Below are 27974 nucleotides of genomic sequence, written 5' to 3'. Positions count from 1 at the left end.
CATGAAGCTGTCAAAAGCTGCACCTATTCTCTCTTTCTTGCATGCGCTCTCTCTAAATAGTGAATTCTGCTCAGCTCAAATACTTATTTTCATATTTCTCCTTGTTTTCTTAGGTAGACTGTAATTTTCTTGTGGGAAGGAACATATTTTCTATGTATTTCTTTTAGATTCACTCACCATAGTCTAATTCCAGGCATGTATTATGTATTAATAAATGTCTTGAATAGAATTGTTTGCAGTTGGTGTTTTATTTTCATATGAGGATTCTGATTATTGGTATTTAAAATATATGTACATACCTTATATTATTTTTTACTGTGATGCTAAAAATAATGGTTGTTCTAATTATTTTTTGGTGTTTCAGGTCCTCTTAATAAGCTTTAGTAATTTAAAATATTACTTTATTTTTAAGTTTTATTTTTCTTTCTTCATTTTCATGGTCCTGTACAAGCTTGATTGCCCCCAAGTCGTGACTCTTAAGGATGTCATGGTAACCTGGCAGAGAATCCTTGGTTAAGTTTTTCTTTTCTCCTTTCCCTGAGATTTGTTCAGCTGTTAGTATATTCTGCATGATAAAATTACATCTTTTATGCCCTGAATTTACTATTCCTTCTCATATAGCCAGTATAAAACCATGATATGACTGTTATAGATAATAAGGATATGCACTAATAATATGTATAACTTTAAAAATTTAGCTCCTAATTATTAGTAATTCCATTTCTATTATAACTTGGTTTTTATTCGGTAGTTGTAGTTCATTCAAGCCAAGGAACTTTTTATGTAATGAAGAAAGTACAATAGAAACATTTAAATTGAATAATAAATTTATTACAAAACATATTTATTACTTATTACAAATAAGTAAAATTACTATAAAGCTACAAATGACTTAAAATAGATTTTGTGTTTATTCTAGGAATCAAACATTTTAAGTCCAGTGCAGGATGGAACAAAGAAACCCCAGATTGACAGCAATAAGAGCAACAACTATCGGATTGTAAAGGAGGTCAGCGGATATAAAATATTTGTATATAGGTTGATTTTTGCATAACAAATAATTTGTGCTTATCTGTTACATTTAATATTGTTATTTGTTATATCTAATGCTTTTCTTTTTCAAGATTTTGATTAGGCTAAGTAAACTCTGTGTACAGAATAAAAAGTCTCGGAATCAACATCAACGATTACTGAAAAATATGGGAGCTCACTCGGTGGTGTTGGATCTTCTGCAGATCCCCTATGAAAAGGTTAGTCTGTGGTTACTTTTTCTTTTTTCTTTTTAGAATATATTTTGAACTTTAAAAAAAATTTTAATTTTAAAGTTGTAGGGTACAATTCAGGGTCAGGTATACAAATGTTTATTATGCAGCTACCATTGTGGATGAGGTATGCCCCCCTCCAGCAGTTTCCCACTACTGCCAATCCCACTTCCCCTCCCCTGGAAGTTTCCCACTACTGACAGTCCCTTTCTTATAATACTATGAGTATTGTTCAAGGTCTGCTTACGAGTGAGCACATGTGATACTCGGTTCTTTGTTTCTGTGATAGATCACTCAGTATTATAGCCTCTAAGTTTATTCAAGGTGCTACAAAACTCATAATTTTTTCCTTCTTTATGACGGTATAATATTCCATTATGTATATGTACCACATTTTAAAAATCCAGTCCTCTTTTGATGGGCAGCACGGTTGGTTCCATGTTTTTGCTATCATGAATAATGGTGCAATAAATATGCGTGTGCAGGTTATCTTTTTCAGAGAGTGATTTGAGTACCTGGAGGAGCTCAACTGAAATCACTTTTTTTCTTTTGTTTTTTGTTTTGTGACAATTGCAAATGTTTAGCAGAGTTACAAGGAATTGTTTTCCTTCTTAATTATTTGAGAATAAGTAACCCACCCAACGCCCCATCATCCCAGAGCCCTTTAGTGCTTGCTTCAACAAACAAGGCCCTCTTCTACATAACCACACTGCAGCCTTCCAGATCAGGAAACAGCATGACACTTTATGGTCAGCTAGTCCCTACACACTATTCAAACTTCTTCCTTTGTGCTATTCGTGTCTTATTTGACAAAAGGATCCACTTCAGAATCATGTGCTGTTTCGTTGTCCTGTTATTTAAATATCCTCAAGATGGAACTCTCATGATATCGGCACTTTTGAAGATAGCCAGTTATTTTGAAGAGTGTCCCTTAATGTGGTTCATCTGATGTTTCTGTGTCAGATCTCTCTTTGTGTGGATTCTCTCACCATTTGGCCTTTCACTCCCCATGTTGGGTTGCTCTCCCCTCCCCTGATTTTAGTTACTTTCTAATATGTGAATTTACAAATTATACCATTTCTAAGGTGGCATAATTCAAACTATGGCAGGGAATACAATAAAAGCGTTCTTAAAAGGCAACAAAAGATATGAAATCCTCAATATTTACCATCCAAATTATTTTATCTGATATTATAATATGGGCATTAGATGTGGTCAGTTCTCTTCTTCTAATAATATAACTGTAGCATTGAGTACTTTGCTACTACTTTGTGGTCATGGGTTTGCTCAGTTTTAATAATTGGATCGTTGAGCAATAATAGAATGAGAGTTTTATAGAAACATGATACAACGTAGAACTGGCCCTGATGTTTATCTGTACTGACCAGATTTCAGTAGAAATTGGGTGTTTCTGGGATTAAAACCCCTTTGGTATGTTTTGACTATCCCTGTATTACACAAGAAAAGTGTTAGTAGATTTTGAAAGCAAAATTTCCTGTTTTTGTTTTTTTTTTTAAGAAATGAAGTTTTGGGGGGAGGGACAGAAGGCTTACTTATTAGTTTAGTTAATTCATCCTTTCATACTTATTTAAATATGAAAAAATAGAATAAGTGACCTTGGGCTGCTTATTTAGTTATAGGTGGCATAAACTATAGACCCCTAGATTAGAAAAAAAGCAACATCAAATTCATTTAATATAAACTACCACTCAAAACAAGAGTTCGTTTTGAATCTCTAACAATGACCACATATTAATCAACCCCACAGGGAAATTTTAGGTGGTTTCAGTGATATGGTCAAAAGGCCACTTTCAGAAGAGCACTTTTAGTTTTCTGTGAACTTTGAGACTTGCATTTCTTATTAAGATTCCTACAAGCAGCTGGTAGTATTCTGTTATAGGACTTTGGGAAATGACAGTGAAGAAGGAAAGCAACTTAGGAGTGTTAAGAAAGGGTGGACAAGAAGAAGGAGAAAAGAGGAAGGGGAAACACAGGAAAAGAAAGAGAAATAGGTGGAATTAAAATACAAGGAAAATAGCAAAATAAGGGACCAGGGAGATGAGGAGGGAAAAACTGAGATAAAGTGAGAAATATACACAGAGAGAGAGAGAAGATTTACAGAGTGGGGGAGGAGGGGAACAGTGAGTGGAGAGGAGAAAGGGAGTGAGGGCAGAGTTGCAGGAATGGAGATGGGAGTCAGAATAGAAGGGACAAGGAGAGAAGGGGCAAGGAGAAGGACTAGATGTTGGGAGAAGCAGGAGGAAGAAGTACGAAAAGGGGGGCTATAGAGGTGGGGAAAACGAAGGAAGAAAGAACCCAATACAGAGACACACTGGGAAGGGTGGGGAGCAGTTAAAGAAGGGGAAGAAGTATAGGGACTGGAAGGTACAGCAGAGAAGGGAGGAGAAACAGAGTGAGGGGAGCAGACAGGGAGAGGAACAGAGGACAGGGGTGGGTTTGGGGGTTGTATACAGAGATGGGGAGATGGAGTGGATGATCAGAAAGACTGGGAGAAATAGAGATGAACTGTGAAACAAAGGGAGTGTTCAGAGAGTGGAACAGAACAGATACAGGAGGAAGGACAAAGGGAAGGTGAGAAAGATGTAGAAAATAGAGAAGAGAGACAGGAGGCATAACTGAGAGAGATGTCAAAACGTAAAACAGAGAAAGGGGAACAAAGATGGTGGGGAAGAGAGAAAAATGGTGTGTGGGTGAAAGGACATATTTTTGGACAAGGTTTGCGTTCTCCTATGTTTGTTTCTATCACGTGCCACTCTTCATCTTGCAGAATGATGAAAAGATGAATGAAGTAATGAATCTAGCCCATACATTCCTGCAGAATTTCTGTCGAGGAAATCCACAGAATCAAGTTCTTCTTCATAAACATCTGAATTTGTTTTTAACTCCAGGTGTAAGTAGTGACTTCTAATGTTTTTATTAATCTTTATCACCTTATTTTGTTCCCCCGTGGAAATTATCTCCCTAAAAGTGAATATCTTTTATTTTCATTAAGGAAACTTTTTTTTTAATGTGAAAAATTACGTGAATTTTACATGAAATAACAACTTCATTTATACATATATAGTTTAATGTCAGGAAAAAGATATGCTAGAACAAAGAAATAACTCTACAATACCATGAGTAAGATAAATACAGAAAACTCAACGTGGAGTTTGCCCTGGTTTGCAAAATCGTGTTTGAGAGGATCTTAGGGAACAGCTAACTTTGAATTTTAAATTAATCTCAAGAATACTGTTCCCAACATGTTGCACTTTATGATAATAAGCTCCTTTCTCCAGCTACATTCCTTTGTGAGCTCAGTTTTCTTTTAATGGTTAATGATCTCATTGCATTTTGTAGAAGACTTGTACAGAAAATTTGCTATGGCTTCGTATAAAATATAAAACTGATCACAAGCAGGGCAATTAGTCTAAGTACTGTAGAATAGAAAATTGATCCTGTCAGAATTACAAGGGCACGTTCTTCTCTGTTTAGCTCCTTGAAGCAGAAACCATGCGGCACATCTTCATGAACAATTACCATCTATGCAATGAAATTAGCGAGAGAGTTGTGCAGCATTTTGTGCACTGCATCGAGACACATGGCCGCCACGTGGAGTACCTGAGGTTTTTGCAAACGATTGTAAAAGCAGATGGTAAATATGTGAAGAAATGCCAGGATATGGTAATGACAGAGGTATGCTCTCGGTTTGTGTTTTATCAGCGTTTTTCCCCACATAAACAATATGCTTAAATATGTATCTTCTGTTAATTTAGAGTAAAAAAAATCTCCAACAACATAGGTTTAAACAATTATTTAATTTAATCATGAGTACTTAAGCACAGATATAGTTTACTTTATGTTTAAAGAAGCAACAATATCTTAAGTTGATTTTATGATTTTCTAAGAGTTTATTTTTCTTTTCCATCCATAATGAATTTGTGTATTTTAAATAATGGGTAAAATCCTATGAAATGTTCTAGATTATTTGGAATGAAAATGACAAAATTTTGTATTTTTAAATTTCCAGTAATATAACAGAGACTGAACTCTACTTTTCTGGTGCCTATATTACTCTGTTTCTAAATATAGAATGGGTATTCTCTGCCACTATTTGAAGAAAGCTTTGAAGAGAATCAAACTAATTAATAAAAACTATTCTTTAGGGATTTATCACAACATATGGAAACTTGCTATTTAGAATAAGTTAAAAATTTAAGAAAAACAAATGGATGAAGTGCTTTATCTTGCCTTTTTCATTTTGTTGTTTGATGTTGACTGAGATTTACATACTAAGTTACTAGGAACCAAGTTTGATTCATTGGGGAACTGGCAGCTTAAAGAGCCCGTTTGGGTAAATCACTGCTCTGTGACCTAATTGTTCTCTAGTGGTCCATATGGATTAAGGCAGGTTCCACCCATGGCTACCAAACAGTTGCATAGTAGATTATATTGGTTTGGAGCATTTTCATAATTTTGTACCTTAAATTTGGGAATTTGATTTTGTATTATGATTGCCAAGGAAAGAATTAGAATGGAAAAGCAGCCAATATTTAGGCCAGTCCTATGACACTTGTCAGGTAAAGTGTTTATATGTGTGAGAAAGTTTTTGTAATATTATATTACGTTAGTATTTAATGCATATTTTTTGATATATATATACATTCCCTTTCAACAAAACTTTCAAAGTAAGTCAATTAATTGGCTTATTAAGTGAATGTTATTACTTTAAATATAATAAATAGAGAAAAAAGTGTATATCTTTTGTTATTTACCAAAATATCTCACACTGGAGTTAGAAAATTGGTGCCAATAATAGACATTAAGACATTATGGAGTTTGAGCAACAAGGTTGCTACCTGCTGAAATTCTCCACTAAATTATATAAACAAAATATGAAGGACAATTTATGGTCTAAAAGCTTATACCTAGTCATTACTTCGTCACTCATTTTTAAAGTCTTCTTTTTCTCTTTATTTCTCTCATCTCTGCTTTTACCTTCATTCTCTACTGATGCCTTCTTATGACATGTGGAATTTTCCAGATTTTTACAGAGCTGTATTTGACTCAGTGTGTTTGTATACTTAGTCACTACTGAAGTGAATGGTGATATTTTATTCTGCTTTAGTAAAATTATGAGATTTCTTATGCTTTGCCAACGGGGTCTTCTATTTGAAGAAGAGAAAAATAACGTTTCTTTTCCAGGTTTAATTTCAGTACATAACTCACTGCAATGAATGATGAGCAATTTACTATCATGTATGCCATTAATTCTTGCCCCCTCTGCCATTCCCATGTCTCTCAACTGCTTTTGATAGCATTTGTAATGGGTCCCTTGGCAGGTGACTGTAATCTTTTCACTACCCTGCCTTGGCAAGCTCTGCTTTTGCAATATTATCTGTTTTTACAAAGAGATACCTGTGTTTCCAGATAGATCAAGACTTTGGAAATGACAGCAAGGATGAACAGTTGGCCTACTATGTAGACTCTCTTATTATCATTTCAGTTGATAAATGGGGGTGAAGATGTGCTGATATTTTACAATGATAGAGCATCATTTCCAATCCTTCTCCATATGATGTGTTCAGAGAGAGACCGAGGGGATGAGAGTGGCCCCTTAGCCTACCACATCACCCTGGTGGAGTTGCTGGCAGCGTGCACAGAGGGGAAAAATGTCTATACTGAAATCAAGTGTAATTCCCTTCTGCCCCTGGACGACATAGTGAGGGTGGTAACCCACGATGACTGCATCCCTGAGGTAAGCCTGGAAAAACTTCGCAACTGTAAAATTGTTGTTAATTTTTGAAGTTCACCTAAGTGCCAGAAGTCGCCCATACTAATATTTTTAATGAAGTTATATATTTAGTCAAGGAATTGTATTTAGCTATATAATTTGGAAAAATCTAAAAGAGCGTTAAAAGGCCTCCTATTTTATAAGAGGTTCTATAAGAATTGAGAAAGAGGACAAAACTTTTAAAACTATTGCCACTGTTAGTCTAGTGGAAACTACACACATCTCTTAAATTCTCAACATGGCCATGTGATCAAACCGAAAGGTTTACTTGTGACCGCTAGTATCTTCTTGAGCATAAAACAGGTGCTTCATCAATGACTCACAATCATTGATTGGAGAGGCTAGGATAGTGCTGCAGAAACACATACTAGACATTGCAGGTTTACCTGACTTTATGGAAAGATGCCTTCTTGAAAATATGGATATACATTTTGCTTGATTCACATATCACCTTTTCCCTCTGTCCTAGTTTGGCTCTTATGATAGAAAAAACTTCGGTAGAAATTGGTTGTCTGCCAATAGGATTCTATTAATGAGGCTTCTAGGATTGTGCATTGCAGTATTTCTTTTCTACTGCTGTGGATTACTGTTGCAAAGTTTATAAATGTGTGATGCACTGAAAATGATATAGAATCAAACATTTTAAATCACAGTAACTTAAAAAGGTGTCAGAGGAGGTTAATTTCTTTACTTTCACATAGTCCGATGAAATAATGGACTTGAAAGTGTGTATTTGAGTCAGGGTCTCACTCTGTCAGGCTATAGTACAGTGGCACTACTGATGCCTTCTCATCAGTAGAGAGATCACAGCTCACCGCAGCTTTGACCTCCTGGGTTCAGGTGATCCTTCTGCCTCAGCCTCTGGGGTAGCTGGGACTACAGGTATGTGCCACCATGCCTAATTGTTTATTTTTATTTTTTATTTTTTTTAGAGTTGAGGTCTCACTATTTTGCCTGGGCTGGTCTCGAACTCCTGGGCTCAAGTAATCCTCTTGTCTTGGCCACCCAAAGTGCTGGGATTACAGGCATGAGCCACCATGCCCAGTCTGAAAGTATATTTTTGTGGAATTGTTAATACTTCAGTCCAAAGATACATCATGCCCAATCTGAAAGTGTATTTTTGTGGAATTGTTAATACTTCAGTCCAAAGATACATCATGCCTTGATGGGTTTGAAATAAGATGGCAAAGAGAGGAAGCATAGTGCAGTGGTGAAATCCATGGGTTCTGTCCTTATCTGAGGGACTGATCATGTCCATATTTCTTCCTACATGTGGTCTCCTCTGACTACACTACTCTTACCTCTTCTGTTCACCTAAGTAACTCCTCTTCATCCTTCAGATCTTGACTCAAGCTTTTCTTCTTCAGGGACGACTTCCCTAGCCTCCTTAGTATACAACCTGTGAGAATCTATGATTTGAGATTTGACACTTCAGTTTTATCAGTTAACAAACATCTATAGCCCTCAAACCTCTTCCCAAGTTCCTAAGCTCTATAAAAGGGTAACAACTAGATTTGTTTCTATTCGCCATTATGTTGTCTGAGCTGGATTAATATGTTTTGAATGTATGAACAAATGAATTAAAGACTGAGTTAGAATCCTGGATGCATTGTGTCCTACTTGTATGGCTGATTCCAAAAGGTTACTTAACCGTTTGCATCTGCAACTTTCACAGTTTTAAAGTGAAATAATTATTGTATCTACCTGATAGGATTGTTGGTTGATTAAATAAGGCAATACATAAAAAATGCTGAAGGTATTGGCTCAAAATAGACACTGAGTAAATATTAGCTGCTGTCAGGGCAATTAAGACAATGCCCTGACTGGCTCCCATGCCTCGCACCCCGTAGTTATCCTTGACTCAGGCCCACTGCCATTGATGGTTAGTGTTAGACTCAGTCAAGGATGGAGAAGCACAAGGGCATGAAAGCTGGGCCTGCAGTCCTTATGACTCTAACTTGGATCCCACGAATCCCCTCAGATTAGTCACATGATTTTTGTAAGTATGTGCTTTTTTTCTAGAGGGTTTGCAGGATTCATTAATTTTCATAGTGGAAAAAGCAAAACAAACAAAACAAAACAAAACAAAAACTACTGTACTATGTATTTCAGAAATGGTATGTGTGTGTGAGACTTGTATCAATCCTTTATGAGGAATTTTGCTAGTTCTGGAAAGGAGTTTTTCTTCATTTTTTTCTTAAAATAATACAATTTTCTGTAAACTATTAGCTTGTATTATCTCAGGAAAAGTGATTTAAGTATTTTTGAATGGCAATGAAATATTATCTAGTCGATATAGTTAGACATTATATTATATATGTATGACTCTATTGGTTACAAGTGCCAGAAAATGAGTTAAACTAGTTTAAACAAAAAAATGGAGTTTTAGTGACTCCTATATTTGGGAATTTGAAGGATGGTTATTCATATGGATTCAGAGGTTCAAAAATGTCAAAATTCTTTCCATCTTTTGCCCCCTTTTCTTTCACCTTTCTGCCTCATTCTCTTCTTCTGGGCATAATTTTCCTCTCATACCTGGAGAAGATGTTTTTTTTGAAGTTCAACTTGATCTTGTTTTAATTTAGCAATGAGAGATGTGAGAAGAGAGAGAAAGAAAATGAGAGCAAGAGGAAAGAAGGAGGAGGAGAACGAGGAGGAGGGAGACTGGGAGAGGGAGAGAAGAGGAGAGGAGGGGAGAGGAGGGGAGGAAGAAAGAAAGGGAGGGTAGGAAGAGAGGTTGATTTAATGTCTCAAATACGGTAGGCTTGTTTTGAGTCCAGTGTTCATTCTCACAGCAAACTCTGGGCCCAGGGTGGGTGGAGAACTGGGTCATGTGTTCACCACTGGGTCAGTGGTGTATCTTAGCAAAAGAAGGGAAACGGGAATGCTTTCCAGGTAACACAGAATATGCTGCTTTCTTCTATAGGAACGAACAGATTATATTTTAGCCTTTCATAATTGATATCCGAAAGTAAACCATAAAGAAAACGAACTTTCTTTTGTATTTGAAATTTGCACAGGTTAAAATTGCTTATGTGAACTTTGTTAATCACTGTTATGTCGACACTGAAGTGGAGATGAAAGAAATCTATACGAGTAACCACATTTGGAAATTATTTGAGAATTTCTTGGTGGATATGGCAAGGGTAAGTTACACTTTCACCATAAATACTATTGCTTGTTTAGTAAGATTGTAAATATAAATATATATTCATATATTTTTACTAAATAGTATTAAGCATCTGGATAAAAACTCTCAATTAAACCCATTACCTTTTGATTTAATCTGTTACATTCACAAAGTTGCAAGTTTCACAAGATTGTAATATTTAAGGAGTTAATATACCACCACAGTGTATATAGTGACAAAGTGTTCATTTTTACCTTTAAAAGTAATTATATTTGTCTGTTATTAAATAGAAACTTAGTGTCTTTTTTACATTGGTTAGAAAATATATTTGGCAGAGGTCAATTTGCATTCAAACTCTTACTGTGAATGCAATTACAAACCACAGATAAAAGAGGCCTCAAGAGATCTTGACTACTGCTCTCAGACAGATAGATACTTGACCAGACAACTCAGGACGTAGCATAGCCCACCCTTGCCTATTCAGTCTTTCTTGGAAGCATGCTCCAGTAATTTAATCATCTGGTGTTTTCACTCATGTCTGCCAAATTGCATTCTGCTTTTTACTTTGAGTCTATTTCCTCTTGATTGCTTTGTCAGGGATAGATATGGGGGGGAACATGCGGAGCTGGTGGGCGTTTTCTAGATACCGCCTGGCATATGTTTTGCTCTGTTGATACTGAGTAAATGAATAAATAAATAAAGACAATAATGAGGGAACTTTTTTGATAGCACATTTTTTTTTTTTTTTTTAGCACATCTTAGCTTTTTCTTTTGCAACCAAATTATTATGACATCCAGGGTCTAGTGTTTTAGCTTTTTAAAATCATCTCTAGTTTTCCCTTAAAGTTATGGAACATGATGTTCAAATAGGATTTTACTAATAGAGGATGGTGTATAGGTGACTCCTTAGATCTATTATGAATCACGGTGGCCTGTCCCTTTGGCCTTCCTACATTTCCGAGTGCTGGTAGCTTTGTGTAGGCCTCAAATAGATTTATTTGAGGAGGGTGGATTAGTGAAGTCCATATTTCCATGATTTTACAAGAATGGATGCTGTTATCAGCTCACTGCCTCCCACACCTCTTTTTGAAAGGAAGGAAGACAAAGTAGATATAATGAAACACTGACTCTAGACCCAGATATCCAAGAGCACCCTTGGGTAATACAGTGAATCATGTGTTATTATAGACCACTAACTCTTTATTTATTCAAGGTTTCCGGGTGAAATGTGCTTAACCTTTGGTGTGGTGTAGTGTGTGAAGTAAGGTTTCACTTCATTTCTGTATAACTAAAAATGGTTTTAGTTCATTTCCATATAACTAAAAGCCACTTAACTTATTATCATTCTTAGGTAAATATGCACCTGTAGAGAAATCATCCTATTTTATACAATATTTAACATACTACTCATATATATCCCCTTGACCTTGTGTAAAACTTGTATCTGACCAGCTACTCTATCTCCAGAGACCTTGAAGTAAAGAGTGACTTACATGCCAATGACTGACTGAGCTTTAAAATTGCACGTGCAGGAGGATTTTAAAGAGATTACAGACTGATTTGCAGAGTTGCACAGGGCTACGGACTAAAGATAAGCTTGAAAAATATCAAGGTCACATTCTAGGCAGCTTGAGCTATAAAGCTAAAAGAATTTTTATTTTTTAAGGCAAAGAAAGCCAATGATAACTGCCATTGGTTATGCCACCTTGGAAACACTCTTTCCATTGAGATATTTGTCAGGCAAAAGAGTGCAGATTTATGTTCTATTTTTAAAGGTACACATGCAGGAAAGATTTCTTATTTTAAATATATATATAGAGAGAGATGAATAGATAATGAATGTTATTTATTGTATAAAGTCTCTAGAGGAATTTTAAGATCTTCTCGATCTATTTACTCTTTATATCTAATCATAACAGCTTAGCGGTACTGTATTTTTATTTTCTTTATTGTTTCCCTCTTATTTATATTTCATTTTTTGTATTTTTGAATTTTAAATTAAGATGTACAGCCGGGCTTGGTGGCTCAGCCTATAATCCCGGCACTTTGGGAGGCTGAGGTGAGTGGATTGCCTGAGCCTGAGGGTTCGAGACCCACCTGGGCAACTTGGCGAGACCTCATCTCTACAATAAATCAAAAATTAGCCAGGTGTGGTAGCGCGCGCCTGTAGTTCCAGCTACTTGGAAGGCTGAGGCGGAAGGATCACCGGAGCCCAGCAGGTCGAGGCTGCTGTGGCCGGGAGCGGCCACTGCACTCCAGTCTGGGTGACAGAATAAGACTCCAACTCAAAAAAAAAAAAAGATGTACATGTGCAGGTTTGTTACATGGGGATGTTGCACAATAGTGAGGTTTGAACCCATCATTCAAATAGTGAACCTTGTACCCGATAGCTGGGTTTTCAGCCCTTGTCCATCTCCCTCTCTTCCTCCCTCCCTCCCTCCTTTAGGAGTCCCCACTGTCTGTTGTTTTCATCTTTATGTCCCGGTATATCCAGTATATTTTAAAACAGCAGCTCCCTAATCCCTTCACCAGAGTTGACAGGAAATCACCCTTCCTGTTTCAGGGAAGGAGAAGGAAGCCTGACTTTTATATATCTGGGATTTCTCTTTTTCCCCTGAAGAGACTGAGGAGCCCCCACAAACTTTCAAATTCAAGTTACAAAAACAAATGTGGTTAAATGAGTAGAATGTGGCCTTTTAGGTGAATTTTCAGTTCAGTAAAGCAGTTTTCAAACTTTAGTGAGCAGCAGAATTATCTGGCGGGCTTGTTAAAATAGATTGCTGGGCCCTGCCCCCAGAGTTTCTGATTCAGCACATGTGACTCTGTATTTTTAACAAGTTCCTAAGTGACGCTGCAAATGCTGGTCCAGGGACTACACTTTGAGAATCACTGTAGCAGAGCACGGAGGTTAAGAGTAGGAATTTCAAAAGAGTTAGCCAGACCAGAGTTCAAGTCCAGACTTTGCCTCTTACTAGCTCAGTTATCTTGGTCAAGGTGCTTAACCTTTCAGACTCTGTGTAAAATGAATACAATAATAACACATTCCTCATGGGTTTACTTGGAAGATTCAATGAGATAATGCATGTAAAATAATTATCACATATTGACACCTAGAAAAAGAGTTAGGAACATCATCCATATCATTGTCCTCAGTATTATTACAAGGTTATGTGTAGCTTTTTAAGTAATTTCAAGAAACTTTCCCAATATATATAATTTCAAGAAACTTCCTCCCTATCCCAATAATGCTGAGGATAACCAAAAGGAAGACCATTAAGCACAGACAAGATCTGGAAAACATGCCCATGAAGCTGGGCATTCATAACAGTAGCTGATAGTAATAGTCATATGAGGTGAACCGAATTCAAATGTTCCATCAAAGTTATGAAATCCTGGAACAAAAGATTTACATCACTGAGCAATGATGAAGGTAATATGGAGGAAAGGAATTCAGTAAGTTGGACCTAAAGAATCACAGCATCTTAGGGTTGAAAGAGACTGGAAGTCAACTTTGTATCCAGTTCATAGTCTTCAGCATCTACTTGAATATTTCTATTAACAATGATCTTACTAGTTTTTCAGGCAATTGATTTCATTATTGCACCAAATATTTCTATTCATTATATCTCCTGAATATTTTTATTAACAATTATCTTGCTGCTTTTTGAGACAGTTTCATTATCGTACTTTAATTGTTAAAAACTCTTAAGTTGAGTCAAATTTTTACTTACTGTAATTTTTACCTAGTTCTTCCTTTGCAGCAACACAGAACAATTAATTCAGTTCAGCAGAGATGTAGGTGCTTACTCTAAACATTTCTCTACTATCCTCCTCACTAGTGATCTACTTTGAAATGATAAAATTATATAACTTAAAGAAACTTAAGATCATCTGGATTGGTCTCATAATTTTGCCTGTGGGTTCCAGAGAGATAATTTTCTAGATGACTCTCCTAGCTAGTTATAGAGTGGGAAGTCTGCTGCAGCCTAACTTAGAGTTTTGTTTTGTTTTCCCAACAGCTGGTCAAATATTTTATGTTAATCCTCATGCCTCCCATTACTTTCTACATGTCTTTTAGTGGTTCCTCTTCTGATATGATTGCTGGAATCCTTGTTTCAATATACTTTTGGGTTCCCTCTAGTTTTTCTGTGATTCTGTTTAAAAGTGTTATATTCAAGCTGAAACCCAGTATTTCAGGCAGGGTCGGCCAGCACAATTTTATTTTAGTTGGAAAACAATTTTATTTAAAAGGTAAATAGAAAATTAATATGTGTTGACATTCATGCGTTTTCCACCATTCTTCTCATGTTTTTCTGGAGTCAGCTCTATGAGGACCTTTTGGTTTGCTCTTGAGTAAAGCTGTCTAGAGTCACTTTTGTTTGTATCTTTTATTTTCCTGTTTTCACTACCCTTGTCTTTTATCTTGTTAAGACGCATATGAGATCTTCCCTGAAAAATTATTTTTAATATACTGGTACTAGATTGTTTCATATCTTTATTCTATTCTGATTTCCTGACAGAGGCAGTATCCATGTCTTGTAAGTACACCAGGTCCAGGCAGGCAGCAAAGCTATTAGACCATGAAAAGTTGTTACACTGTCTTTCAGAGCATTTAACGACATCCCCGTTTGATATATGTTCCAATGCAGCTAAAACTGGTGTTTGTAGGGCAGAAAGGCTTTTCTTTGGCTTTATAATGGATTGTTGTTGCATAGTCAGGGGATTTGAATCATTATTAGAAAGCACATGAAGGGGGTGGACTATGATCAATGTTAGCTTCAGACTATATTTTTTCTTTGAAGATGTTCCCCATTTGCTATCAATGTCATGGTCTTATAATGACCAACAGCTCTCTAAGTGATGTACTGGCAGAATGGAATTAGGCCAAGAAATAATTTAAAAGACTCACCTAACTCAGTGTCATGTCAGTGTCCCATCAGTCACTGCTTAACAAGATAAATTGGTGTGAAATACCATCAGACAGATCACTTGAGCCATTTGCTCTCTTTACTTAATTTACCAAATAGATAGGTAGGAGGTAGGAATAAAGATAGAATTTATATTTACTTTGAAACATGCTTTCCCAGTTCTTAAATCTGACTGGATTAAATTTTTTTTTTTTTGGTAGAAATTTTTAACTTTCTTAATTTGAATAAGCTTTTGAGAAACCTCATTTTAAAGGGTTATTTTTATTTGGCCTTTCAAGTTAAAATTGCAGGGAAGTGGAGATGATGTATTCTGTAACTTTTATTCTCTGTGTAGTTCCTTTCCTTAGTTGTAGTTTTATTTCTCTCCCTAACATCTATGCTGAGTCATAGTGATAGTGCACACCTGAAGTGAATATTTGTTTGGCTATTCTTGATGATTGGTTGCTTGTTTCCTGTCCCACATCATAGTTTCTGCCTTTCGGAATTGTTGACAACATGTATCATAGTTGATCAGTTCCATCTCAAAACACTTCTTCCCTTAGCCCTCAGGTGTCAGTCCCAGTTTGTTTGCCACCTACCACACTGTCCACTCCTGTCTCTTAGCTATTTTCTTTTCTTTCTGTTTTTTTCTTTTTTTGAGTTGGAGTCTCACTCTGTAACCCAGACGGGAGTGCAGTGGCCGCTCCCGGCCACCACAGCCTCGACCTGCTGGGCTCCGGTGATCCTTCCGCCTCAGCCTTCCAAGTAGCTGGAACTACAGGCGTGCGCTACCACGCCCGGCTAATTTTTTATTTATTGTAGAGATAAGGTCTCGCCAAGTTACCCAGGTGGGTCTTGAACCCACGGGCTCAGGCAATCCACTCACCTCAGCCTCCCAAAGTTCTGGGATTACAGGCTGAGCCACCGAGCCCGGCCTCTTAGCTATTTTCTTTGCGTCTTCTCAACTTCTAAATATTAGAGTAAACTTCTTAAATTTAATCTCTTCTCTGTCTACAGTTACTTGCTTGCTGATGTCATCTACTCTCATAACTTTAATATACCAGGCTGGTTGAAGCTTGAGCCCTTCTTCCCCTGACTTCTAGACTCACACATCCAGCTGTCCAGCGACATTTCCCTTTGGCTATCCAACCTCAACTCTTTATTCCTTCCCACGCCCTGCTCTAAAATCATTCCTTTTCAAGACTTTAACATCTGTGTAAATGGTAATTTCATTGCTCATTCTGGACATTCAGGCATAATATTTGGATGTCATCTGTAAATCTTCTTACCCCTATTTCCCATCTTTCAACAAATTTTGCAAGCTCTAATCTTAAAATATCCCAAATTTGACTACTTCTGAACACTTCCATTGTGACCACCCTGCTCCAGGCTACATTATTTTCATTTGGATTATTGTGATAGATTCATAGCCAGTTTCCCTACCTCCTCTCTTGCCTCCACACCCTGCCCTCTGCTATGTACATCTCTATATAGCATCCCAAATGACTGGAGAAGGAGAAGGAGGAGACGGAGGGGAAAGAGGAACAGGGAAAGAAGGAGAGGGAGAAGAAGGAGGAGAGAGAGAGGGGAGGGAGAAGGAGAAGATGATTGTTGGTTTAGATCACTCCTCTGCTCAGTTTCTCCAGAGACTTCCTGTCTTACCCAGAGTAAAACCCCTGCAGGATTTGTCTTCTACTGGGTGATGACCAATTCCCGTTGTCCTTGTATTTTCCTTCTAGTTAGCTCTTTGCTCCATCCCGTGGCCTCTTTGCTGCTCCTTAGGTGTGTCAAATGTGCTCCTCTCAGCACCTTTGCATTTTCCTGGGATGTTTGACTCCCAGATATCCTCCTAACTTCTTTTCTTTTAGATTTGTTCTTATCACTCACCTTTTCAGAAAGGCCTTCACTGACCACCCTATATGAAGTAACCACCTCTTTCCTCTATCATTCCTGCACTTGCATCATCTTTCTTCATAGACCTATCACCAAATGACATTTTTATATGTATTTGTGTTTGTTTCCATAGAAACCAATGAAGGGCAGGGATTTGGTCTGTTTTGTTCACTGCTGGTCAAAAACAGCATCTTACACATGGCACATACTCAGTAAATAATTGTGAGATAAATAAAGAGTGTCATTTGAAGTTAAAATACTTAAAAAGTAGATTTCAGAACATAGTAAGTATGGCCTTAGCACAGAATTAAGGAGGAATATCAATGGAATGAAATAAATAGCCAGAAACAGACTTTTACATATGTAAGATCTTATATATAACAAATAAATGATCACCTATTAATTAGAAGGGATTGGTTATTTCCAGGGATTGACGAACTTTTTTTGTAAAGAGCAAGATAGTAAATATTTCACCTTTGTAGACCATTGTTAAAACTAAAATTATAGCTATTACTACATGGAAAGGAGTCATAGATAATACATAAATTAATGAATATGGCTGATTTTGACCTACAGGCCGTAGATTGCCTACTTTTAGATTATTAAATTAATAATACAAACTCCACTTGAATTCAATCAAAATGAATGTTGATGACACTATTTTGGGTGAAAGTAAGTCATATAATATAATAGCAATTATTGCAATGGATTTTAGAGGTAAATGTAAAAAAATACAAAACCCTGAAACAATAAAAATGGATAGAAGTATAGATGAATATCTGTCTTTGAATGAGAAAGTTCTTTTTAAGAATAAAGCATTGATGAAATTAGCTAATTTCATTGTTTGAAAATGTAATACTTAAATGCATAAAAAATTAAGAGAAACATCAAAATGGAAAAACTTGCTATATACTTTTAAAAAGTGTACTATACACTTAAAAAACCCAAATAAGAAGAAAATGGGAGCAACCAGGCATTCATGATTTATACAAGAGGAAGTACAAGTAGCTAATACACTTATGAGAAATATGTCCCACTGTTAATAGTTTTTAAATAGTACAATGAGAAACAAGATCCAATTTTCAGCCAGCCAAACTACAAGAGTGAAAAGATCATATTAAATGTGATGATGGTTCAGGGTTTGCATTTGTATACCCCGTTGATGAGAGTACAGTTTTACGCAGTCTTTCTGAGAAGCATTCTGGTAATGCATTTTAAAAAATCCTTCATATTTTTTTAATGTGTCAAGTAATTTGCCTTCCAAGAATCTGTCCTTGGAAGATAATTAGAAATGCTATAGAAAATTTATGGTCAGAGTTGTTCAACACACTTTCATAATAATATATAGTAAGAAATAGTTTAAATATTTAATATTAGAGAAATGGGTAAATAAATTATGATATATCAATATGATGGATGTTAGAGTCACTACTATTTTTTTGAGAATTTTAATAATATGATAAATGCTAATGATTATTAAGTACAAAAAGGAAGATATGAAACTGATATCCAGAATGATTTCCATTACATAAAAATATATGGCAGAGCAAAAAGTTTGGAAGAAAAAAATGTTTAAACATTAATCATAGTTTTATCTAAATTGTGGTATTAAGAATAATGTTTGTTTTTCATTGTATCTTGTTCTGTATTTTTCAGAGTTCCTGCAATTAAGATATATTTATATTATAAAAAATGTTATCTTTTAAAGAATGAATTTAGAATTCCAAGAAAGTCAGTTGAGTGCATGAGCAGATGATTCACATACATAGGAGATACAGAAAGCCAAAAGCTTGGAAAAGTTTCACATATAAAGGAATGTAAATTAAAATAAATGTAAGATATCATCTCAGATATTTAGAGGATCATTTTTAATCTCTCTGAGGAACACTAAAATGATCCTTGGGATTTGTATTCCTTGGTTTATATGGTCAAAAGCATGTTACTGACTCTAGAGCAGATCTACCAGAGTATAAAATAAACGTGCAAAAGACAGGCGCATTCCTATACACCAACAATAAACAGACAGAAACCCAATCCCATTCACAATAACCACAAAAAAATGAAATGCCTTGGCATCTTCCTAACCAGAGAAGTGAAAGAGCTTTACAATGAAAACTACAAAACACTACTCAAAGAAATCAAAGAATATACAAACAAATGGAAAAATATTCCTACTTCATGGATTGGAAGAAAAACATTGTTAAGATGTCCCTCCTACCAAAGGCAATCTCCAGATTCAATGCAATACCCATTAAATTACCAACATGATTCTTCTCAGATCTAAAAAAAAAAAATACAGAAATTCATATGGAAACTTAAAGGATCACAAATAGCCAAAAAAAAATCCTTAGCAAAAGAAACAAAGCAGGAAGCATCACACTTTCAGACTTCAAACTCTACTATAAAACTACAATAATCAAAACAGCCTGGTATTGGTACAACCAACAACCAACAACCAGGCATGTAGACCAATGGAACAGGATAGAGAGTCTGGAAACAAAACCTCAATTTGTCAATCAACTCATCTACGACAAAGTCTCCACCAACAACCAATAGGGAGAGGAGAACCTTTTCAGTAAATGATGCTGGGAAAACTGGCTGACCACATGGAGAAGGCTGAAACAGTACCCCTACCTATCACCATACACAAAAATCAACTCTAAATGGATCAAAGACCTAAATGTAAAACCGCAGACTATAAGAATTCTAGAATAATATGTAGGAAACACTCTTATGGAAATTGGAATAGGCAACCAATTCCTGATCAACTCTCCAAAAGCAAATGCCATAAAAGACAAGATAGACAAGTGGGACCTCATTAAACCAAAAAGCAGCCACAAAGCAAAAGAAGCCATCAAGAGAGTGGGGAGATAACACACAGAATGGGAAAAAAATATTTGCCAACTGTGAATTTGACAAAGACCTAACATCTAGGATCTATAAAGAACTCAAACATGCTAAAAGGAAAACAAAACAAAACAAAACCAAACAACCCTATTTAAAAATGGACAAAAGATATGAATATACACTTCTCAGAAGAAGACATACCAGCAGCCAACAGATACATGAAAAAGTGTTCAGCCTTACTAATCATCAAATAAATGCAAATTAAAATCACACTGAGACCAACTAACTCCAGTCAGGATGTCCATTGTCAATAACTCGAAAAACAACAGATGCTGGAGAGGAAGTGGGGAAAACAGGTGCTGGAGAGGAAGTACAGAGGTTGTACTAATTTGCACTGTTGGTGGGAGTGTAAATTAGTACAACCTCTGTGGAAACAGTGTAGTGATTTCTAAAAGATCTAAATATCGACTTTGCATACAACCCAGCAGGCCCCCTTCTGGGAAAATACCTGGAGAAACTCACATCACTCTATGAAAAAGATACCTGCACATGCATGTTTATTGCAGCATTATTCACAATAGCAAAAACATGGAATCAACCATGCTGCCCATCAAAAATGGACTGAATAAAGAAAATATGGTACATTTACATAACGGAATATTTTGCAGCCACAAGAAAACAAAATTATGAACTTTGCAGCAACTTGGATGGAATTAGAGTTTATAATACTCAGTGATTTATCACAGAAACAAAGAACCAAGTATCACAAGTACTCACTTGTAAGCAGACCCTGAACATTTATCATAATACTATAAGAAGGGATTGGCAGTAGTGGGACACTGCCGGGGATTGGGGAAGGGTGCATAATATCAATAAGAGTATCCAAATTATACCTGTACTCTGACCACATAAGTACCTATCCTTGAATTGTACCCCACATTTTAAAAATAAGAGGAAAAAACCAAAACCTAAACAAAAGTATGTTACTGGCTCTAGAACCAACCTACTCTGCAGAGTTGCCACTTGCCATGTGCGGCTATTTAAATTTTAATTAGGATAAATTCAATAGCAATTAAAATGCATTTCCTTAGTTGTACTAGTCACATTTCAAGTGCTCAGTAAGCACGTGTCTAATGGCTACTCTATTGGACATCACAGATTAGAGAATTTCCATCATTGTAGAAAGTTCCATCGGACAGCGCTGCTCTATCTTGTAATAACTTGTTTCAGATAGTCTGTCATCCTTGGAAGGGTAGCGGTCACTTTAGAGCTGAAGAAGTGGAGGGACACTGAATATGTGAGGGGAGAAATTCAGACATAATTATGTCTGGAAATTTCACTTAATATTTGTTCATTCAACCAATAATTATGTGCGGAGGTTCTACATATACAGTGGTGAACAAGACAAACTTGTTCCTGGTATCCAGGAATGTATATTCTAACGGAGAAAATTTTTTACTTTCTCTTTCCTTGGCTACTTTCTTCAGTTCCTTGTTAAATGTTGCCTTATACAGACACATTACCCAAGCAATTTAAATGAACAGTAATCCTTGACCATACCCACCCCTCCTGCAACATTTCTGTACTACTTGCCCCTTTTAATTTTTGTGTACTATTATTTTCTCTATTTTTACTACTTAGCATGTCATATATTTGTCTATTGTGTGTCTCTCTTGATTAGAATAAAGTCACTGATAGAATTGGGACATTGTTTTATTTGATTCATTGCTCTAACATCCAGTCCAATATTTTGCTTTAATTTAATAATTTATGTCCTTACTGATAGGCCATGAAATTTAGCACATATATAGTAAAATTCATCAGGATATAGAAGAGGATTTTTTTTTTTTCTTGGAAAAGACAGTCTTGGTGGGCTTGTTTTTCAAGTTGTTTACATAATAGATTGGGAATCATTTCATTCTATGGAGTTAGGTTAAAACATTTTAAAAACATTTAAAAATATTCCATGAGGAATACTAGTGATTCAGGGAGAGATTTAAGTAGATGTTGAAAGCATACTATAAAGCAAACCTCAAGTAACTTAAGAGTGAGGTGAGGTATTACTATTTAATAAATGTTTGGAGGACAGTTGAATATCAGTATAGAAAAAAATTAAATCAGCCGTGTGCATGGCTCACACCTGTAATCTTAGCACTTTGGAAGGTGGAGGTAAGAGGATTGCCTGAGCACAAGGATTCAAGACTAGCCTGGGCAACATGGCAAGACCTCGACTCCACAATAAATTAAAAAATTAGTTGGGGGTGGTGGCGCACACCTGTGGTTCCAGCTACTTGAAAGACTGAGGCAGAAGGATCACCTGAGTCCAGAAAGTTGGGGCTGCAGTAGCCATGATCATTCCACTTCACTCCAGCCTGAACTACAGAGTGAGAGTCTAACTCAAAAAAAAGAAAAAAAAAAAAAAAGAAATAATCAGAATCCATAAGTCAGGTCACCTACAGCAGCAAATTTTAGATAGTTTAAAGAGTTAAAAACTAGATTAAAAATGTATAAACCATCCTTTTCTTTTGTTTTTCCCTCTTTGGGTTAAAAAATAATAATGATAAAAATAAATAATAGTGCCTGAATGTTAAAAGTACAATGAAATATTCTAAATAGAATGTGAAAATACACATGGAATTATACCTGGAAAGAGCTTATAAAACATGTATTAATTCTTACATATTGTGCAGTCATTATCCACGTTTTTGGAAAGTGGCTTACAGGGTTTGTATTGCTTGTGCATGGCTAAATATAGTAATGAAATGATTATATGAAAAGTGTCCAGCCTTGTTGACAATATAAACAATGCAAAATAACTTTTAGGTATGTTTAAATTGGCAAAACATACAGGTATAGCAGTCAGTTCCAGCAAAAAACGCATGGCACACTCCAAGAGATGTGGGTAGGGTTAAAGGAACCAAGAAGGGATAGGAGAGCATCAAGGGGTTTTACCACTTCTAGGCCTAAAGGGACAAGGCAGAAGGATTACCTATTGCTGGAGTCTGGGGAGAGCTTGGAGACGTGGAAGAAGGGCACCAATAGGAGCTCTGTTAGTGAAGGGAGGCAGCTAGGAATGGAGGCAGAGGTAGAGAGGTGCCTGACTTCTTTCTCTTCTACTTTGGGATCTCCTGCCAGTGCCTCGCATTAGCTGAATCCAGCCAGAGCCTGAAAGCAAGAGCCAGTTGGTGGTAATAAGGGAATATCCTATGTATCTGTGGATGGTATTGCAAATTTATTGTTTCAGAGGATCAGCCCAGCAAGCAGTATAAAACTGTCTACATACCTTCATCTAGTGATTCCTCTTTTGGTGAAATATACCAAAAGAAAATTGAAAATAAAAACAGTAATTTAGCACAATTCTTTTAAATATATATATAAAAAAGAAAATCATGTCATAAAAACAAGAAGAAAATCACTAAGAAGATAAGAAAATGATTTGTAATATTGGTAACATGGACCTTAATCCATTCCAAAAATGGATTAAAGCATGATGGTGCATTAGAATGATAGAATAAATATAGTCTTTTAAAATAAGTGTTTAGATAATGACAGAACATGAAAATGTTTTATAGGAAATAATGTTATATGAATAATATGTGCAAGCAGATTAAAACTTTTAAACTATATGTATTAAACATAAAAAATTAATGTGATATAATTTTGTTTGAGCCGCTGTTAATCTTTATTGTAAAGAAAACAATAAATATATATAAAAGACAAAATAAACAATATTTTCTAGGTTCTTTTTTTGCTAAAAAGTTTTAAAATTTTTTTAATAAAAAAGCTTACTACATTTCTTAGCTGTGCATGATATTATAGTGTAGGCTGCAAGGAAAAAGGTTATTCATATGGGGTAGAAAAAAATCTTAAAAATTATTTGTATTTCTTGTCTAAATGAGTTGAGGAATAGGTTCCTCATAGTTTTTACAACTCAGACATTTTATAACTCAGGATTTTGTGGAAAGTCTTTATCTTTAAGTAGGTTACTTTTTATTAATCTACTAACTAAAAAGCAAATTTCTGGGTGATTCTTTGACAAGTTACTTGCCCAGTTGCAAGTAACTCCAGAGAGCCCCACACACTCACATGAGATGTCCCTGGATGACGAAGAAAGTTGTTTGGGCTGGTTGTGATAGAATCAATCTGTTACCCATTCAACTTTAAGATATTTTTAACCTACATCATCAGAAAAGTTCACTGGAAAAGCAGTGCTAGAAAAATGCTAAAAGAAATAAGTCGTAATTCACATCTACAATGGGAAAAACAATTTTATATTAGTTCTGGGACCATGTTAAATGTTAATCCTAGATCAGATGTTCCACAAATAAAGCCTAACCCAAAGTTAACCTGAAACAAGAGTCTTTAATCTTTCTTTCATTTAAAAAATTACTTAATTATTCATTCATTTCACAAACATTTGTTGAACATCGTTCATGTGCCAGGCACTATGTTATATGCTGGAACAAAAGCTAGAAGATTACATAACTTGACGTAATTTATTTCCTTTAAATTGCACTGTTCTTGCAATAACCATGTGAGATTAGATACAGTAAAACCCTTTAGTTTTAATAACAAGGTCAGGTAGGTGTCATTTAATAGACAAAGAAAAAGTGAACTGTCCAGATAGAAGTGACTTAGATGTGAAACAAACCCAGTGCCCTTTCTTCCCTCTCCATTGGGCAAATGCTGACATGCGGGTTCCTATTTCTCAGACCCAAAACCCTGGAACACATGGTTTGAGAAGGGAATTTTTCTCTTTTGTGATTCTGTGTGAAAGGTTTGAAAGTAATATCAAATTAAGTTACATCTACTTCTTTTATTTAAGTACCTTATTGAAAGGAAGAAAAATTACATAACATTTTGGATTGTCTAAGAACATCTGGAGCATCTGGCCACCATATTTACCCACCACAATTTTGTGAATATTTAAACTTTCTTTTTTGTCCCAGTTTTTTAGTCTTTTCTCCCTCCTCCTTCTTCTACTCTCCCTCCTCCTTCTTCTTTTTATCTTCATGTTTCTTGTCTTTTCACCACCCAACTTTTTTTCATGTGTTTTTAATCATGTATCTTAGCTTTTGCAATTTGTCTACCCTGACACACTTTGAAATTCATAGCAGAATGACCAATTTCTGTCTCATTTAATCGGTCATAAAGATCAGAGCAGGAACCAGGGTTGTTCTTTTCTGTTCTGTCCCGTTTCAGTATTGCCTCCTCTGGCTTAGCCTACTCTGAGAAGAATGCATGCAAACATGTACTTCTGTCCTTCCCAGATAGTCTGTGGATTAAAAACATCAAAATTATTGGAAAGGGTTTGATCCTACCTTTCTGTTTTCCTCTTCAGATATTTTCTGTGCTTGCATCCTCCAATTTGAGCCAGGTATAAAGTGAAAATGTGTGGAGATACAAATCACCATTGATCCCATTTACACCTTTCTTAACACTTACAATGACTGTTTCCTCACAGTAAGTGGAAACGTTTTCCAGTCAAGCCAAGCTTGGGGACCCAGGGTGGTGTGCAAAAGAATGAAGAAACAAATCAGAAAGAAGGACTGGGGATCCATAAAAGAATTCTGGCGGGCTGAAATGACAAGCAAACTTGGAGGAGAAGCTACTGTAGAATGATACAGTTGTAATAAATTTATCAGACAGAAATGATCCTCTATGTTGAGGAACTTTAAAAAGCAGAATGAATGTTATTAACAACTATTTCAGGATAATTTTTAGATGGTTCCAATATTGAGTTATAATGGAAAGATGCAATAACATGTATTGAGTTGTTTTGTTTTTCTCTCCAGGTTTGCAACACAACTACAGACAGGAAACACGCAGACATCTTCTTGGAGAAGTGTGTTACTGAGTCAATAATGAACATTGTGAGCGGCTTCTTTAATTCTCCTTTCTCAGACAACAGTACCAGCCTTCAGGTAAACTTGCACAAATACAGAAACATTCTGAAACAAATTATCGATCTTATTTGAATAGGAGAAAACTTTAATCTGTTCAGATAGTCATTTCCTACGCTTCAGATGATTATTCTTATATTAATTACTGTTATGCCCCTTTCTAAGTTTACCAAATTTTATTTTAAATAAACAAACCCTAATTTTCAAATTGAATTATTTTTCCTTTCTCTATAAGAAGAATAAGAACTTTCATATCTGTATGTTAACTGTTTGCCAAGTGTTGACAGAATGGTGCAGATTCTTTAAATGAACAGACATTTTGACCCTACAGTTCAACTTTAGTAATTTATCCCCAATGAATTAGCAAAGGTTTATATATAGTAAGATTTTCATCCAAGCGTTTGTAATACTAAAATTGTTATCAATTAAATGTCCACAAATGGTATATCTGTAGTATGGCTTATTATATAACAATTAAAATCATGTTTTAAAGGGAAAATTGTTGACTAAGGAAAGTTATCATGAAGTAATATTAGGACAGAATTGCATTATAGTATCATCCAAATTTGTTTGTGTAAAGAATATATAAACACATATACATAGAAAAACTCAGGAAGTAAATATCTTGAAATTGTTGATAGTGTTTATCTCTGTTCTAGCATTCTTTTAAAAAAAAAAAAACAAAAAAACTTTATAGAGGTAGAGTCTTGCTAGGTTTCCCAGACTGATCTCAAACTCCTGACCTCAAGTGACCCTCCTGCCTTGGTTTCCCAAAGTTGTAGGAGTCTTGATGATTTTCATTTCTATGGCCTCCAAATATTCAATGGTGATTATGTATTACTCTCATAAAAACATCATTTCAATTATACTTTCTTTACGGAAAAAAATAAACTATTAGATAGAACCATATGAAATTGTTTTTGTAGTTCAAAGTAGTTGTCTTCTCTACTTGCCCGTTATTTGAAACCAAAACACACAAACCCAGAAACGTCTGGCATATTTTCTGATTAAGAATATAGTTAAAATGCAGATAATCAATTTTCTGTAGTGTCTAGCATGGTGCCTGTCATGAAGTGGGTACGTAATAAGTGTTTATTGGAGTGTTTATTGAATAAGTGTTTATTTATTAAATAGCACTGAAACTCAAAAGACTATTATATTTCACTGTGGTGGGCCTTTCTGATAATATGTAGATACAGCATCTGGAGTGTTGGCAGTTTAGCAGCACTATTTGACTACTTTCTTTCTATTTACAGACACATCAACCAGTTTTTATTCAGCTGCTGCAGTCTGCCTTCAGAATTTACAATTGCACCTGGCCAAACCCAGCCCAGAAAGCCTCAGTAGAATCCTGCATCAGAACGTTGGCTGAAGTGGGTAAGTCATAGTTTGAGTTTCACTTAGTTTTACACTATTGGCTAGTGAGCAATACAAGCAGTTTTCCAGCTTACAACTTCATCAGGAAACTGGCATAGTTTCTATGAAGCTGAAGAGTAATGATCAACAAATGATTCTGAATGTTGCATACTTCTTGGGAGGGTTTCATAATCATATTTCAAAAAGTAAATTTAATATGATTGCATAGACACTTTAATATAACTCAGTAATGAATTTACAGGAATGAATTTAGCTAATTGTTATCTCAGATTTTATTATATAATTGTCTTGTGTATTAAGTAGCCTAATTTACTAATACCTTCATGTGGCATAAGACTTTCTGAGACTTATTAAATTTTCCAATTTTGTTTGAAATCCATCAGTATTAATTGAGGGCATATTATACATAGATGGCCTCAGAAATTACAAATAAAATGGAAGGCAAGGGAATTGCAGCTAAACGAAGGTGAGGAGGTTCTAGAAGCGTTTCTCACAGATTCCTCTTGTGTGTGTGTATCGGGTGTGTGTGTGAGGAGGCTAATTAGGGCATTCTATTAATGATGGAGGAGAGGAAGGAGAAGACATAGAGATTGGGCTGGACTTAAAAAAAAGAGAGAACTTGATTATTCCCTCAATTAATGGGGGTTCTGCAGGCATTGGAAAGGACAATTTATAGTTTGTTTCATTATTATCGTCATCATCACTGTTAGCATTTGTTGAGCACATACCATGTGCAATGTTAAGCAATTTACATGCATTTATCTCATTTAATCCTTAGAGACATCTTTTTAATTATTTCCATTTTATAGTTGAAAAGACAGAATTATCTCAGTTATGTAGCTTGGACAGGGTTATAGTATC

The 27974-nt window shown here is 35.6% G+C and overlaps 1 protein-coding gene across 1 annotated transcript in view; it reads left to right on the top strand.

Annotated features, from left to right (window-relative positions):
• The window catches only part of ITPR2 (inositol 1,4,5-trisphosphate receptor type 2), a 496128-nt gene that overhangs the window by 235881 nt on the left and 232273 nt on the right, over positions 1 to 27974 (top strand). Inside the window, exons 27-34 of the mRNA XM_008058785.2 lie at positions 920 to 1009; positions 1125 to 1250; positions 4051 to 4173; positions 4758 to 4958; positions 6769 to 7020; positions 10077 to 10202; positions 25629 to 25757; positions 26993 to 27113. Of these exons, the coding sequence (XP_008056976.1) occupies positions 920 to 1009; positions 1125 to 1250; positions 4051 to 4173; positions 4758 to 4958; positions 6769 to 7020; positions 10077 to 10202; positions 25629 to 25757; positions 26993 to 27113 (1168 nt within the window). The remainder of the gene's footprint in view (positions 1 to 919; positions 1010 to 1124; positions 1251 to 4050; positions 4174 to 4757; positions 4959 to 6768; positions 7021 to 10076; positions 10203 to 25628; positions 25758 to 26992; positions 27114 to 27974) is intronic.

The sequence above is a fragment of the Carlito syrichta genome, unplaced genomic scaffold (assembly GCF_000164805.1).
Source record: "Carlito syrichta isolate Samal-C Ts95f unplaced genomic scaffold, Tarsius_syrichta-2.0.1 Scaffold303626, whole genome shotgun sequence".
NCBI classification, from domain to species: Eukaryota; Metazoa; Chordata; class Mammalia; order Primates; family Tarsiidae; genus Carlito; species Carlito syrichta.
This window is presented reverse-complemented; position numbering and strand designations above follow the sequence as displayed.